This window comes from Gigantopelta aegis, unplaced genomic scaffold, assembly GCF_016097555.1.
Source record: "Gigantopelta aegis isolate Gae_Host unplaced genomic scaffold, Gae_host_genome ctg7870_pilon_pilon, whole genome shotgun sequence".
Classification (NCBI taxonomy): domain Eukaryota; kingdom Metazoa; phylum Mollusca; class Gastropoda; order Neomphalida; family Peltospiridae; genus Gigantopelta; species Gigantopelta aegis.
In genome coordinates, this window is record NW_024536143.1 from 10,923 (window position 1) to 28,890 (window position 17,968).

Below are 17,968 nucleotides of genomic sequence, written 5' to 3' on the forward strand. Positions count from 1 at the left end.
CCTAAAATAATTTTAAGGGATAATTTTTAGGGGTAAAATTTTCATACTTAAGACCTGAATCATTAATTTTAACAACATTAGAGGGCATCACTTCCAAAAATAGTGCTCAGTAGCATTGTGTTTGTGATTCTAATCTGTGTGTTTAAGGAGATACTGTATCAACAAATTCATGTAGCTGTAGGAAATTTGCTTGCTTGTTAAAATAATAGAGTATTATTATAACCTAATAAGTAATATAATATATATAATTATTTTTTATATATTATTGGGTATTTATTTGCAATTAGAGTGCCCATTATAACAAGAGACAGTAGTCTTGTTATACTTGATCATCTTGTTTTTTTATGATCCTATGCTTGCAGCTGTTTGTTGCACAAGAGAACACATTTTGTTAGGAAGAAGTCTTTTGTTGTCCGTTATGTTTCCAGCCCTAATCCAGTACCATGAAGACAGTTACTTATTAATGGATCATCTCCTCAATTTGTTGATTTGTGACATGTTAGCCATTTTTTATTGAAGAAACCAGTTTGAAACAGGGAAGATGAGACTGATTTCATATTAGATTTTTTAGATCTTGCCTGTGCTTTACTAGTTTTTCACTAAGAAATATACAGATCGAAGGATAAAATTTTATAGCACTTCTGACAAGCATTATTTTGTTTAGTTGTTCTTAGAAACTGACTGCAATGAGCAATAAATTGATATCAAAAAAGGTCAAGAAATCTCAAAGTATTGTTGAACGTTGTGAAGTTAATTTGCATAATATATGTCAGTACTCTTACCAACAAAAGCCTTCACTACTGTTGATGCATTAAAATGTGTATTTTGATAAACTCTCGTAGTGGACCGGAGGAAGGTACTATTGAAAGTGTTGAAATGTTAACTAAAGCAAAGCTAAAGTTATATTTAAGGATCCTTCATGTATGAGTGTATAAAATTTATTTATAATAATCATAATAATTTGATGGTGTTATTATGTAGTGATTTTAAGAGTACTTGAGAAGAAACATGAGAGACTTGGTCCCTAATGTCTCCATTACTGAAGGTATGTCTTAGACTCTCTTGAATTAACCAATGAAAGTGGAACAGATGAAGAGAAGATGAAGAAAAAAAGAGAAAGAGGAAGGTTGCAGACAAGTTCACAAAGAAAAAGTCTAAAGAGACACAAGCTAAGACTAAAGAGAAAAGTTGTAGAAGAGGACGAAAAGGCAGAAAGATATACCAAAGAAGAAAACAGGAAAAAAGGTAAAAAGCCAAAAAACACAAGAAGTAGAAGGAGACGGTACATCAACAACTTCAGAACAAGAAAAGCCTCCAGTTCCACAGACACCACTTCAACCAGTTATTCTTCCATTGGATCCCCTTCTTGCTAATAATACCTTCGTTTTAAAACCTAATCGAGCTGAGGAATAGCCAAAGAGGTCTTTAGTTTCCCATTAGTATAGCTGATAGTAGGGCATTATATCACTATAACTCCTACTCCATCTTCTCCTATTGATTGGTCTTATTAATCAGAAGAATGATAAAAGATTTCTTCTCTTCCACTCTCTCAAAAGTAGACATAACTATCTCCCACCAGAAACAGCTAATACAATCTACCCTATGATAATGAAGGTTTGTAATGAGGGGGGCCTGCAATATGCTTTTGGTCAGGGTGGGTGGTAACAAACTCTCTATAGTGGAGATATGGTCAGGTACCAAACTTCAAATTGGTGTACAGGAGCTTTGTAGCTGATTGATTAAGAAAGAAGAATCATACTTTAAATCAGAGGGATTCTTGTTGCTTAAAGGAACTGATGTCCCTTTATCCAGAAACACCACTATAGTAGTACATTCATGTAAGGACCAACATTTAACCTTATCAACTGAATGGATCGATAAGATGTTGGAGAGTTTCCAAGACAAGATAACTCATTATCTGTATACACGCCAAAGCTCCGTAATTTGCAACATCTAGCTGTCAAATTTCTTCAAGAGGGTGCTGGAAGACAATCCTTTCAAATATGAACCAAAAGGGTCTAATGTGTACCTTACTTTTGCTATAAAGAAAACCAAGAGTGCTATCTCTCTACTGAGCAGAAATGAACAGCTTCTCCGAGTTGAAACGGTGGCTGCTAGGATACAACAAGAAGTCTGTGTCAAAACAGATGATCTTCCTCAATCCTTAATTCTCACGAGTTGTGAAAGCCCAAAATATACTGCTTTTCAAGATGGCTATCAAAAGAAGCATCCCTTTTTAGCCACAGTCCACAGAAACCAACTTATTATAGCAAGTACCATCTACTTCTATAGGAGAAGTAAGTCAGTCATTTAAGAGTTTTTAACTGAAGAGTGCTCATTTACTAAAGATATTCGTTTTAAAGAGAAAGGAGTTATGGCGCTTGTTCCATGCTACATCAAATGGAAAAAAATGGACCTGATCTTGTTAGTGTAATGAGAGAAAATGAGTTAGCATAGTGTCGTCCTCTAAACCAACAGCTCAAAAAGCCATTTCTCCAGATTAAAGGTGAATAATTAATGTTGAAACATGCTGCTGAGAAGATCAAGAGCTCAGTGTGCTGTGAAAGAGCGAAAAAATCAAAATCTGTCCTGGGATTTGTCAGTACTGTCCATAATACCCCAACGGTCAAATGTATGTTAAAGGAATAGAGGAATGAAGCTCAGTTAGTTAGAGATGGGAGTTGATGACGATGAAGTACACAAAGATAATGTACATGGATAGTAAACCGAGTCAAGGAACTTACATTCACTCGAATATGCTTTGGACACATCAGGGTTACAAGACTATTCACTATCTTTTGTGGTGATATCACAAGTTAACAGAGCTGAGGTAATAGTAAATGCAGCTAATGAAGATCAAAAACACATTGGTGGTGGGTAGCATTAGCTATTGCTGAAGAAAGTGGTCAATATTCAAACAGAGTCAGTGAGTATGTCCAATTTGAAAAGGTAAAGTTAGTACTGGCAGTGCTGTCTGTTCAACAGAGTAGGCAATCTTCCATACAAAGCAATAGTACATGCTGTTGGTCCACGGATGGATATTAGTGGCAATTCATGAGAAAGAGAAATGCTCTTCTGAAGAAAGCTTATTCGTACCAGTCTCTCAAAAGCTAGAACTACAAACTCGAATAGCACTTCCCGCCATTAGCTCTGGTATATATGGTTTCCTAGTGATGTGTTGTGCTAATGCACTATAGAAAGCTGCTAGAGGTTCAGTAAAAGTATGACCTGATTCAAATATAAGGGAAATCAATTTGTTGTACTCAAGATTAATGATGATGTTTCTAGCAGGCTGCTAAGAAACACATGGAAAATGTACTTACCCTTCAGGATTCTCCAACTGCTACTATGTTTACCACACATACTCATCAAAGAGATAACCCAGCTCAGGGGTCAATGGCGACAGGCGAAGGAACATTACCAAACGTACCACTTTAGTTTCTCAGATCACCAATATTCTACTCAAAATGAAGTATTCAAAGTTACATACTAAGTACATCTATCAAAATCTCAAAAGACAGTATTCTTAAATCTAAGAGGTCATGTAACGAATTTCAAATATAAAATTAATTTATTTTTATTAAAAATAGGAAGAAGTTGTAGTTAATAGTACTGTATCAAAATCCTTGGATTTGGGATGGCTTGGTGCTCAACAGTTAGCCAAAGCTGCAGGTCCTGGGACTAGCAGAAGAAATGTCACCTTCCGATAAACCATTCCTTTGGTGGTGTGGTAACAACAGGAGCATATAATCTCTCATCAAAAAACATGTTGTCCATGTTGTGTTACCAGATATGATGGACCACTTGGAAACTCTGAAAAGGTATTTTTAATGTCAATTTTTTACATGTGCAACGTCTGTCTCTTCGAGGATCTTTTAGAGAGGCTTGTTCAAAAAATGTTCTAGCAGAGTGCACTCGTCTTGGAGTTAAGTCAGTGCATATTACCATCTATTGGAGCTGGTAAGCCTCAAGTATCCTGACAATGTTGTCTCCAAGATACTTTAGAAGAGGCCTGACTTGTATATGAAGCAGAACAGTGGAGAAACATCTCTACAGGTGGTGCATTTTGTTTGCTTTGGACCACATGTGTATGATGTATTTCAAAAAAATTCATATCAAGCTAATTAGAACTGGTTCTCGCATTGGTCTGTCATATTAAGATCAATCTACCTACTTAAAAGGTCAAAACACACAAACTAAACAAAAAATCAATGCAACTCAAACTTTTCTAGAAGAAATAAGAAGTTGATCCGGAGGTCACATACCTATACTCTTCACATGGTCTTCATCTTCCAAGTAGTTCAAGGAGATATCTCTTATGATGACAGTGAGGTCATTGTGACAATACAATGATGAAGATTCTAAAGTTACGTGGGTCTGGAGTGGCTGGGCATTGTTAACAAAAGGATGGGACGTGAGCTACAGATGCTTTGTAATACTGCTGTTTGACAGGGTGAAAGTAGTAGAAGGAAAGGTAGTTCGAAACTTTAGGTACTGGAAGTTAAAATGCAAGGAGATATTTTCATATAGTTGTTTGAGTCTGTCGAGGAAAACCTGTGTTTTACAAAAACAATTTCTGCTTGTCTTGAGACTGCAGAAGAAAAGGATTTTGCCTCAATATGGCTTTCCCAGGCAATAGGAACAGGTATACGTGGATATCCTTAGAGAGGCAGTTAAGGAATACTTTGGGAGCTCTTCAAAAAGTTCACTAAGATGAAGAGCCAAAAACATTAAAAACATTCGTATTGTTCTTCTTGATTCTGATGTCTAGCACCAGTTTAGTGAGGGGCTCTTAACTCTATCAAAAGAATCAAGTGGTGGACTTCTCGGTTATATATAAAGGAATAGGTCAGCTATAGGGTCGGATTTTAAGCTCTAGTAATGAGCGGGGAACATGAAAAATGATGATGTGGATCTTTTTATTGTAGATTCGAAGGACCATCCTTGTACATGTTATGTGAGACAGAAGCATGTTCTGTTCGGCACAGCTGGATTCTAATAATCTCCAGAACTTTATGAGGTGACGGTCAGTCTGTTATCAAAGATGAGATTACTGATAAGAGAATTATTGCTCTCTCAGTTGATAGTGAATGGTTCGCAAGAGAAAGTTGTTTGCTAAAAGGCCTAGGTTCGTGAGTTAGAGTCTCTGATCAAGATATGTGTAAGCCTTACGATTCCTGTCATAAACTTATGGCCACTGCGTGGCAATGGTGTCCCCTTGTCAAAGATGAAGTTCGTGATTGCAATGTCCTGCTTTAACTCAAGAAGAGTCAAAAAAAGTTGCTGCTGATGTTGTCTATAAAACTATCCGTTGGATTAGAATGCTTTTCAACTGAAGAGGAAGAAGAATTAGGTGAAGATTTGAATTTTGAAATAGAACAATTCTTACAGAAGAAAGATGGTGTCTCAAAAGTAAGAGGATGATTTTTCCATTGACTTTACCAAAAATAGAAGGAAAAGACACAGGACCAAGATAAGTTGTAAAAGTAAAAACGTATCGGATTTATCACAAGGTATGTTGAAGTATGACCTAATAGTAGATCTGCTATTAATTGAATTTTTAAGATAAACCCTAAGAACTGGATCCAATGCCAACAATTTCAATTGGAAAAGAAACATGTTCATCTTGTCACTCTTGCCAGTTGGTAGTCATGAGTATAATAAGTTTGTAGAGAGACAGTTCAACACGAACAATGGCTTAAAGATAAAATTATAACAAATTGTTAGCATCCAAACGAATACAAAATCCTGTTCTCTATCAGCAATTATGAAAAAACAGTGGAAGTTTGAGAGAAATGGTTCAAACCAATCCTCCAGGTCATCAAAATGAACAGTGGTGTTTCTGAAACAAGCCCTGACCCACTTGATAAAAATCAACTACTCGGTTTTAATCGTAGTTTTTGCAGGAAAAGGAATGGGTATTTATTTATTTTTGTGAATGAATGTAATGTAATCTATTATATTATTAATACAGCAACAGTCTTTTGGCAAAGGTGTTTATTTGCTGTGATTATCTTACTCCCATCGTTGCACGTCCTCCTGATAAAAATCGATATCGTTTATAATGTACCTTGTAGTGTATAATGGAGAGTATACTGGTGGAAAAAAGCTCTTATGATTGTTCATCACCCAAGAAACTTTCAGTTTAGACCAAAGTGTTCTTTTTATTGAGTTACTACAGTTGATAAGGCTAGCTAATCTTCAATTTTTTGTGGTCTACAATGATGCTCAAAATTTATCTGCTGATATTATTTACGTATCTTGACTAGAACAGCTCTTTGTCCTTTGTTTAATACAACACTGGTTGAACTTTGATGTGCTGCTGTTTTTGATAGTTTATAATTAGAGACAAAAGTAACAAAACTGAATGTATTTTTAAAATGAAATAAATTAACTACAAGCAAAACATTTTGGAGCATTAGAAACAGGAGGTAAGTTTCATTGGCCCACTTCCTTCACATAGTAAATGATGTAGTCAAGGCTTTGATTTCTCCAACACCAGTAGTCTTCCCTGGCAGAGCTCCACCACACTGATGTATATTACCTGGAAAATATATCTATCACCATCTTCATCCTACTATAGACATCCATGTAAGAATTGACTTCAAAAGTCACTTCTTGTTTATTCTGAGAGTTTAAGTTTGTACGAGAGTATCCAACTAGTTTGAATTTTGGGAAAGAAAGGTTTGCCTTAATCGTAGGAGGAGATAAATTACACTTGTATGACTCATCTCCAGGTCTGGTACACAGTATTTTGTATCATTATCATGACATGATTTTAATCCCACACTGTGCAATACTTGTGTGAGATAGACTGAGTGAGAGTATTCAAATGTTGTATACGATAACCAAATCCAACATGGAAACCAGACCTCAGGAACATATCGTATAGTATCGATAAGTACTCCAGGAGGTGTGTTCATGGTGTAGTCTGTAGGATCAGGTAACTTCCTTTACTACTGGTATAAAGTTGTTACAGGCATACGTCCAGCTGGATTATAGTCACCAAATAGAACGTTGCCAACAGCCGTACCACCTTCAGCACCTGGATAAAAAATACCTCAACAACAGCAGGTACATTATCATAGAATAAATACTGCCTAAACTTAATGGTCCTCCATTGACAAGTACCAAAATTACATGGGAATTAACTTCAGCTATGGCATCAACTAGGGCTCCTTGACACCCGGTAAGCTAGAACATCAGGTTCTCATCACCTTCACAAGGATGAGCTGTCGATAATGACCTTCACCTCCAAGCTGCCATCCAAACCCATCACCATGACAACATAATCTGCTTTTTCTTGGCAGCATCAATAGCACTTTGAAAACCAGATTTATCAGGACATTAGTGGAGCTACATCCAGCTACAATAGTGGTATTAACACCCAGTTGATGATAACTGTGCTGTAATACCATCTGCTATACTAACTATATGATCTGGAAACCTTCATAGTTAGACAGTCGAGTATTTGTAGCCTCGCATTAGGGACCTATTATAGCAAATAGCTGGCCTTTTTTGCCATATTATTTACATTAAATGGTAATTCACTTCCTTGTTCTTTAAAAAGCACATTGATTGTTTGCGCAGCATTTAAAATTGAGTTGGTGGTTATCTTAGTGTTCAAAGTAACTGGAATTCATATTTTTTGATAACTAACTTTATCAATGGGATCAAAGTAAACCTAGACCGAATACGTAGACTAGAAGACTACGCCACACAGAGGCAGCAATAGTATCTTTGGCAACTAGACCATCAGTAAGTGTTTTCAATAGGTTGTCTGAAATATATGTCATCATGTCCAAGATCTAAGTCTGTTGTAGCATTCATACATACTGCAGCTGCTTCTTCAGCTGTCTTCACAATAGTGATGTGTAAGGTATACTTGAGCCTACACCGCCATTATCAGAAATGACAGTAAATATTAGGAGCCTCAAACTGTTTTCTTAGAACATCATAAGAATAAATTTGTTAGCAGCATCTGGAGCACCACCAGAATAATTAACTGCACTGTATGCTGGCATTATTTGTGGAGTTCCAGCTGCATAAACTTGTGATTTAAAAGCTTCTACATATGTATCATAAAGTCATGTAAAGTAGCGTTAGCATAACAACTGAGATCGAATATTATCTGGTCCACTATGTACAACATAGTTTTTAGCGGCAAGCAGCCACTTTAAAGTACTAGGATCATTTCCTAAGAGACCAATTGAGTACCCCACTCCTTGTACAGAAAGATGATAAGATCTTCACTGAAGGTCTCCTGTAATCTACCCCATCTGGGATCTCGTACAAGATTGACGTTTGAGAGAAGAAACAATTCAGACCAGCTGCTTCAGTACTGAACCATTGTTATTTGCTAGCATTATATGTTGCAATGCTCTACCTTCGTTAGCTGTAACCACCCACTTGAGTGACTAAATCAACATTTAAAGGTAGCCCCTAGGCAATTGGAGCTGGAAAGACAGTCCATTTCAATCACTTGTCCAATGGCCACCAGATTTTGACCACCCATGAAGACAGTTTGATCTCCAGTTGTAATCTTTAATACCAAGACGAGAGATGGCAGGAGCTATAGAAGATGTCTGAGCAACCATTTCTTCAACAGTTAAACGAGACACCAAGTCTGATGCTCGATCTTCAGGACTCATATTGAAATTACAGAAGGGGTATGAAGCATATAGCTGACTCTGGCAATCTACAGATGGAGTAGTACCCATATCTTCGCCATGAACCTTATCTAGTATGTATCCTTGAGTGAGGGATAAGAGAAACAAAGAAAGATAACTCGAGAGCCATCTTAACCAGAGCAAATAGTATGTAGTCACGTGGGATAATTTTACGTGAACGGAAAATCTGTACGCATGCGCAGTTACATTTGCCGGAAATCAAAAATGGAGAGAAGAAGAAGAGCTGCTGTTGTGGCAAAGAGCTAGTTTTCTTAGAAGGCCCAACTCCTAGATCTGTAGCAGGGGGGACTCACTGAGATTACGTCTCAGTCTTTTAAAACCATTCTTATCAATGCAGGTAAAATAGCTAGAAAATCAACTATTTATGTATTTTTTCATTTAGCCCTAATGGTTCACAGTTACTACAGTTCATCAGATCTTATATGCATCAATATTCTCATATTATTGACTGTCAAGACAAGATGATGGTAAAAAAATTAAAATATCAATTTATTATTTTATATAAATAGGTTTAAACAATTTTGCTGAACCAATACAAACAATAGTAGGTCAAGTTCCTAATGGTATGATATCTGTTTATTTGGATATGATATTAACATATAGTTATAGAGAGTAAAGAATGGAGGTCTGACTAAGATATGAGAATGTAGTATATACTCAGATACAGCAACTACTAACAGAAAATAAAGTATTTACTTTAATACACAAATGGCACTCTAGTTCTCTCTAGTTTAATGACATCTCATTGGCAATATCAAAGGATGATCCTATTCTTCCACCCATCCCATTGCTTCTCATTCCTCTTGTCCTCAACTGAAACCACACCCTCTATCTCCACCACCGTTCCAGTACTTCAATCATCCACTACTCAATATCCTCTTAAAAGTTGGTCATGTGACTATCATGTGATTGAATTGTTATGGTCACATTAGATTCTCAGTTTCCAGTATAAACCACCTCAACAACAATCTATTTCAGATTCTTCAGACCCATCTGTTGCTGTGAGTACGTCTCTAACTACTACAGGTTAATTAAAATAACTTGATAGGGTCCTTCAAGATATGATAAAGGAAGTGGGCAGAGTTATGTACCACGACAAAAACGGAGAAGACAACAAGATAGTGATGAAAGTGAGGATGAGGGTGAGATGAACAAGGGACGTGGTCAAAGATCGGCTTTTGTCACAGCAAAAGATCAATATGTAAGTAGTGAATGTTTGAAATATTTTAACCCTCTGTTTCAGATAATAAATCAAAAAAAGAAATTTGGTGGTGGGGAGGAACAGGTGAAAGAAAGGTGTGGGGTTTCTCATGAACCTACCACCATAGACAATGAAATTAATGTTGATGTATATGGTAATACTAAAAAAATCACTGGGAACAAGGTATGAAGAGAGAGAGAAAGAGAGGGAGGGATACTAAGGATGGTTATATGGTACACTCTATAGGAGGACACCAGGAAGTCAGTTTGTCCCTCCAATAAGAAGACTGCTAATAATAGTGATGAGATCAGGTATATAATATATCAAAATTATAATACTAATAATACAATAATACTTTAGTTTCAAGAGTGTTATATAACAATAAAAAAGGAGGTAGTAATACTAATAGCTGTCTACCACCTGAGTTAGAAGGAGATGAGAGATTAAAGAATATGAGCCAAGAATGGTTGAACTTATAATGAATGAGGTAATAACACATCATATCTGTACATGTTATAATGTATGTTGTTTATAGATTATGGATCACAGTGCTCCTGTAGCTTGGGATGATATTGCTGGACTGAGTTTGCTAAAAACTACTATTAAAGAGATTGTAGTATGGCCAATGATGAGACCGTAAGTGAGCATGTTACAATACGCATAATTATTAATAAAAATATTTCACTGATTTTAACAATAACTTTTTAGAGATATTTTTAAAGGCTTACGAGGTCCTCCAAAAGGAATTTTATTATTTGGGCCCCCAGGAAACAGGAAAAACACTAATTGGTAGGATCTACAATAGTTTTGATAAATATTTTTGATATTTTTGATGTTTTTTTTTCATTAGGTAAATGTGTAGCTAGTCAAGTAAAGCCACTTTTTTTAGCATTAGTGCATCATCCCTCACTTCAAAATGGGTAATTAGTTATTTGAAACATTGTTTAATTTCAAAGTTAATTCTTAAAGTATAAAAGCATAAAATAACTGTTAATAATGACTTATAGCAAAAGAATTATAACAGCAGTATAAACAACACATAATAATAACACTGGTGGTTCAGTCCATTACTCAGTATGAATACTATTAGAATATGTTAAGTAAATGGTATGTATTACTATTTGCACCCCATATACTTGTTTACTACCCCATGAATACCCATACTAACATTAATATCGATAGTACTTTGTTACTATTCATCAATGATATACAAATTTATTATATCTATTAATATAGTATCTAGTGACTTTTTTGGACCCACCATTCATTCATGTCATCTGTAGGTTGGTGACTAAGATAGATGGTGAGAAATTTAGGCACGATGTTATCACCAGCATTGTATTTATGAGTAAATCTACTTTCTCTTTACAGTGGAGCATGAATCATCACGAAGATACAAAATTCAGAATTCTCAAATGGTACACATAGTATTACTATTAGGATGTTTAGATATGTAGGATTGGTATAAGTAGAATTAGGATGTGTTTTGGTGTATTACTATCATGTTTAGTTATTATATTGCATTAGCATGTTTAGTTATATAGTATTTACTAGTTGATAGTTTTATATAGTATTAAATTAGTTTTACTCATATAGTATTCCTCTCAGAGGAAGTTTAGTTAGTGTATTACATTAGGGATTTTCATCACGAAGTATTAAATTAGGATTTTTTAGTTCAACTAGGATTTTGTTTACACAACAAAGATTCTTAATATATTTAGTTATATAGTGTTACTATTAGGATGGTGCTACCACTAGTGCTGAGGACAGACTATTAGTAATTGGTAAGTATTATTGTTGTTAGAAAGGAACATTGATAACATGTTGTTTAATAATTTTGGTATACTGTACTGCCTTTAACAGCATTCTCTCTCTCACACACACACACACAGGTGCTACTAACAGGTCAGTAAGAGTTATATGATACTTCATTTCCTTGTTTTTCTGTCATGGCAGACCTCAAGAGATAGATAAGCTGCTAGACGGGACTAGTGAAGAGGTTATACATACCATTACCTGATAACGTTGCTAGGAGACAAATTGTCATGAATTTACTCAAGGAGCAACCTTTCTCTCTTTCCGAAGACGACCTAGACAAATTATGTCATCAAACTGAAGGTATAGTGTAGTGATGTATTGCTATGCCTCTAATGTGAGACTGTGAGTGTCTGGTATAATCTACTGTTTTACTTCTAATGTGAGTGTCTGGTATAATCTACTTTTTTTACTTCTAATGTGAGTGTCTGGTATAATGTAATGCGATATAATTATTGTGCTTATAGTACAGTGTATTTATATATTATGATATTAGTTATGATAATTACAATTAATAGAACTTCATCTCTTGTCTCCAAAACACTGTACAATTAATAGTGTCTGTTTGTTCCATTTTATTATCATTCCTCTCGTCTCTATAATTGTGTTTACTCATATGATTAAATTGGCTATATAAACTTATTATTATCAAACATCATTCCAATATAGTAAACAATATAGTTAATAATAATTATGAGTATTAATTGTTTAACTATTTTTAGTGATTTTAGTGACTATAGTAACAGTTGGTTAAAATTTGTATGTGCTAAACTTTGATTTTAGAACTTAGAATAGGTAAACATAGTTCAGATATATTATTAAAACTAATATAAACTAAATATAAACCTTTGTGTGTTGTTAATTTAATAAATTAATTAATTAATACTAAGTCTAATGTACTAAATCATAATAATGACTTAACACTTCACAGCTGGTTATAATATTTCAGGTTATTCAGGAGCTGACATGCAAATTTTGTGTCGAGAGCTGCATTGGGTCCTATCAGAGATGCTGCTCCCAATATTCAGTAAACACTCTGCAGAGGAGGTTAGTTTAGTTTATATCCTATAGCCATTATATTAAGAGGTACTAGAGTAATATTTGAAGAATGTTTTACTAGAAAAACAGTTAGTTTTGGTGTGACATAACATATTATATACCATATGTCATTGTGGTAATAATTGTAGTACCACTTAGTAGGTTTTAATATGTCTGACATGTTATAGTGTCACTAACAGCAATAACATGTCTACATACCACTGATTATGAACACACACATACACAGTAACCTATGACCCATCATTGGTATGTCAAAAGTGCTATAATGACGATTTATATACTTATTGCAAACAATTGTCTTACATTATTAACTCTCCATTTAAACAGATTATTGTTGTTATATATATTGCTTCATAACAATTTTAAAAGATAATTTTAAGACAATTTTATAATCATTAATAATGGGACGGGGGGGGGGGCTATGACATATGGTGTTTGATAATATGACCTGACATACATTCATACTTTACCTAAAAGTTTTATTGGTGTGACATAGTGCTTGTGTTTTGTGGTTTGCTACAAAATATTCAACATTAATTTGGCAGTCATGGACAATATGTATCATTTATTATAACTTAATTAAAATTACTATCACTAAACAAATGTGTTTTGATAGTACACAAGACCACTATTACAAGAATATAACATGTGTTACATACTAATAATGGTGACTAATGAAATAATTAAATTTGATTGATAATGTTACATAGCAAGTCATAAGTTGAGAAATTAATATGGGACAGCCTCATATCCTAAATATAGACTTGATGACATAAGATTTAGCTAAAACAAATTTTTAATTACCACCATTTTCTAGTACACACTCACCACAATAATTTACTGTATTGTGAACTATGATAAATCTTTCTAGCATCTTATTAATAAAACCTGATGTTTTCCTTAATAACTATTAATAATTATTAATATTTTATTTGTCACATGTTAATACTCTAACTTAATACTTTACATTAATTTGAACCCCTTATAGGTTAAGTCCTGGCTGGAGCAATCTGATTGTCAATTAAGGCATTTATAGGCCCTATAAAATGTTCTTACTTTTTGACCCGTAATACTATACAAACTTCGTACTTATTAACCAACATCTATGTTTGGGAAGGGAATCCCCGCCCACCCCACCCCTTTAAATTTTGACTGTTCATCACTATTGATAATTATTAATGTACATATGATCTCTAGACATCGACCCCCTTACAGTAATCATAACTAAACATTATTAGCTCTAGTAACTCTTATAATTATTGATAATGGTGAGTTTTTTCATCAGCTATTCTTACACATGGTATCTGGCAAGGACCTGTTTATTACAAGACTTTGGAAAATGTATATAAGTATTTCCACCATTGTCCTCTAACATACTATATTCAGCAACATCATAGCAATTTCACTTTAATATCAGAGCACTCACATTAATGGAGTAAACAACCTTAATATAATAGTGTGAACAATTTAATGTTCTCCTGATATATAAAGAATATCTCATATATCTTGTTGTAAAGAGGTCATAAAAAGTTGTTCTAATATAACATTCTTACTAGAATATAAAATTGATTGTTAAACATCAAACAATACAATACTATAGAGTAATGTAGTTATATACTGTTTTTTATCATATTAGTAAATGAACTATAGTCCTTCTGAAGTTCAAAGTACACTTACACTATGTTCATGAAAAAATCATTGGGCAGATAATCAAAAAGGGAATTTGCCTTTGTTTGCTTCAACCCCTTCTCGGAAACTTTTAGCCTTTGGGTTCAAACGTTTGGTGAGGGCTATATCTCGGTCTGGATTTCCATGGTCATAGAAATGAAACATATTGGCAGTATCATCTGCTCCTGGAAAGCCAGCTTAGCAAATTCTTCATAAGACAACTTATGAACATGGAGGGTAGCTCCAGTTACTTGTGCAATGTGTCCCACATACTGGTCAAAGGTGAGTTTATCTCCAGATAACCCTATCTTCTTACCAATGAATTCTTTAGGCTGAGAAAGCACTGCTGCTACAACAGGTCCCCAAGTCTTCAATACTAACTCCATCCATTGGTCCTTCCATACATGGTAACAAATGTAAATGAACCATCGTCTTGTTTTTGGTTGCTACTGATGAGACTTTCAAAATAAGCTGCTAAACGTATTGATGTGTATGGTATTGCAATATGTCTAAGTATTTCTCAATCTCCCTTTACCATCAAAATGAGGACAATCGCGTCCAGTGATCTCTTTAACTAATTCCAGTCCACTGAAAATGAGATGCTTTATGCCTTCTTTCTTGCAGGCATCACCTACAAGCTTGCCTTGTTTTTATTTTCTCCTCTTTATCGAAAATTTCCCAGTAGTTCGGACAAGATAAACTCCATATGCGCCAGCAATGGCTGCCTCTATGCTTGCTTGATCATCCAAATTTCCTTAACTATCTCCCACACCTTGACTTTGTAGAGCCTTGGCTTTATCTCCATCTGGATTTCTTGTAACTCCACGTATTTTGTATCCCCCACGTGCAAGTAATCCACGAACAACTGAACCTCCTTGTTGCCTGTAGCCTCCAAAACAGTGATAAGTTTGGACATCTTTTTTGGTAGTACTTGTTGTCTGTAAGAACTGATGCTTTGATTAACCCGAAGTCGCCATTTTTATACCAAATTTTATTTCCCCATTGTATACACGTGTGCATACGTGCTCAGTGTATACGCTTAGCAGGAAATGGTGAAGCTTGATCGATTTTTTAATTAATCGAACAATGTTCTATTTGGCTGCATATTCTGATGCTAAATCCACAACCCTAAGTAAAATATATAATCTACAATATATATATATATATATTATATATATGTGTGTGTATATATGGGTACCACCACTTGATAATAGCTTAGAACTATACATGTTGTCATTATTTCTTATTTTATTTTGCTATCTTGTTAGGTCAAAAAATATATTGTAAATAAAAAGTCTGTGAGATAAGGTGGTACTATAATAATAGACAAATGCAAGTTGCAATGGAACAAAGAGTGTATAATGGACAGACAGAGAGACTGATGGAAATATTCATTGTGACTAGTGTCCTTTACAATGTGATCATAATTGTAAAGCATACAATTCATCATATTAAGTGATGAGTACAATTGTAATGACATCATCTCTATCTACATATTAGATTATTAGAATTGCTCTCCTATGATTCTATTTTAAATATAAGATCAGTCAGTACTTGAGTGATGTCATTGTTCTACAAAAATATAACAGGAGATCCTATGTAGCTCCCTGAGGAATTACTGTCAATAACTGTACATCAAACATGATTGATCTCCTTAATGTGATAAGGTTTGGTGAATGGAAGAGGCTTTTGTATTATAATATACTCTTATAATTAAATGCCAGTGATGATTCTAATATCAATCTTATCTTCCCACTATTTGAACCTTGTTTGTTATGATAACTATCCCGTGTCTAAAGTATTCATATGCCTAGACTAAATTCCTCAAGAATCATTGTCACAGTTGATGTAAGTACATAACATAATTGTAATGGGGGTAATGCTGAAATAAGACTATTGATGAAATAGAGGCATAATATTAGAGTATTATTTGTAAAGAAAGATCATAGCTATAAGAATATGTGTATACACTTAGTACCTCTTAATAGTATAAACCTTAGCATGTTAATATCGAGTTAAGTAGCATACCTAAATTATCTCACAGACAAAGAGCATACCTTATGTCTTGTAGCTAACTTTTGTGAGCGGATATACGCTTTTAACTAAGTTCTCTGAGCAATTCATGATTTAATTATAATATGGAAATGTCTGAAGGAAGACTTCAGTTGCATGACTTTGGTTCACTGTGAATGTGTCTATGGTATTCCGCGTGCCTGCTCAAGTCGTTTTAAAAAGTTGTGGTTCATCCAGTACAGATGTTTCACTTTATTACCATATTATAATTAAGCTGATTATCTTAACTGTGATATGCTTGTGTGTACAGTTGCCTAGTAAACACGTGAAGTGTTGCTAGGGGACAGGGATATCAAATGGTACCTAAAAATGATAACAATCTTTGTGTTGGCTAAACAGAAACATCCAACTATTAAATTAGCAGTGATATTAGTGGGTGTAGTGTATAAGCTTTAGTGTTGGGGGGGGGGGGGGGGGTAAGTTATAACTTAGTCAGTAAATGATTTATTATATAATATTTAACTCTAGTTTTTTTATATTTCTCTGCCCTACTGACCAACACTGAATCAGAAAAAGGATTACGATATTACAAAGGGATGATACATAAACACTTTCATTTGAAAGTACTGACATTTTTATATCATCTCTGTAATAAAGTGCCCCTGAGTTTGTTGTCTTTCTTTTGTAGGTTAGAACCAGTCATTATGAAGACTTTGTAGAGCATTTCACAATATTAGGACCAGTGTCTCAGAAAAAGACTTGGCACTTTTCATAGATTGGAATGAAAGGTATGGCTGTGGTAGTCGAAGATGACTATATTAAATGTTTGTTAAATTTAAGATGTAAACAGGACAATTACTAGATTATGTAATATGCTTACTAATATATCCCCAGTACCATTAAAATGGTCTTGTTCTGATTACCGCCTCTTTGAAGGCAGGAAATTGCTTTTTTAAAAATTGAGTTATCACAATTGTGGATAATAAAATATTCAAGTACCAGTATAACCTGTATAACCAGTCCTGGAAACTGGTATAGTATGTGAAGAAAAAGACCTATGGAATGCATAAATTGATATAGTTAAGTAAGCTTTAATGTGTAGTATATTTTGTGTAATATACAACAGAACTTTATGGGTTTTGAAAAATAACACTGTCTGTCTGTGTGGCAGTCACATGCAGATGCCTGACAAAGGGAGGTACCAAAGCTAGTGTGTGTAACCAGTCTGAATGGCATCTCTATTAATATTCATTATTTTAAAGAAAAAAGCTACAATAGGTATGAGCTGGTAAATCGGCTGACTATATATTGCACATACTTATACCATTATTTTGGTCATTTAGTAATTGTTTGTAAAGATGTCTTTGGAAAAGGTGAGTGACACGTTAGCGCTGATATATATTTTATGTGTGTAAGATAAAGATTTTATAGAACTATGACATACACACTGACGCTGGGTCGTCTAATGTGTTTTGATCTTACAAACACTTAACAGTATTCCCTTGTAGTAGTGGCGTCTCTT

General features: G+C 34.5%; 1 protein-coding gene across 1 annotated transcript; it reads right to left on the reverse strand.

The window, feature by feature from the left end:
* Positions 1-14,475: 14,475 nt before the first annotated feature.
* On the reverse strand, positions 14,476-15,076 carry LOC121366951 (nmrA-like family domain-containing protein 1; the record flags this gene model as incomplete). Its single annotated transcript, XM_041491176.1, is given in 5 exon segments — positions 14,476-14,630; positions 14,633-14,795; positions 14,797-14,857; positions 14,859-14,954; positions 14,956-15,076. Coding segments are annotated over 5 exon segments (596 nt in total), but the record flags the coding sequence as incomplete, so codon positions are not given.
* Between the last annotated feature and the right edge of the window lie 2,892 nt (positions 15,077-17,968).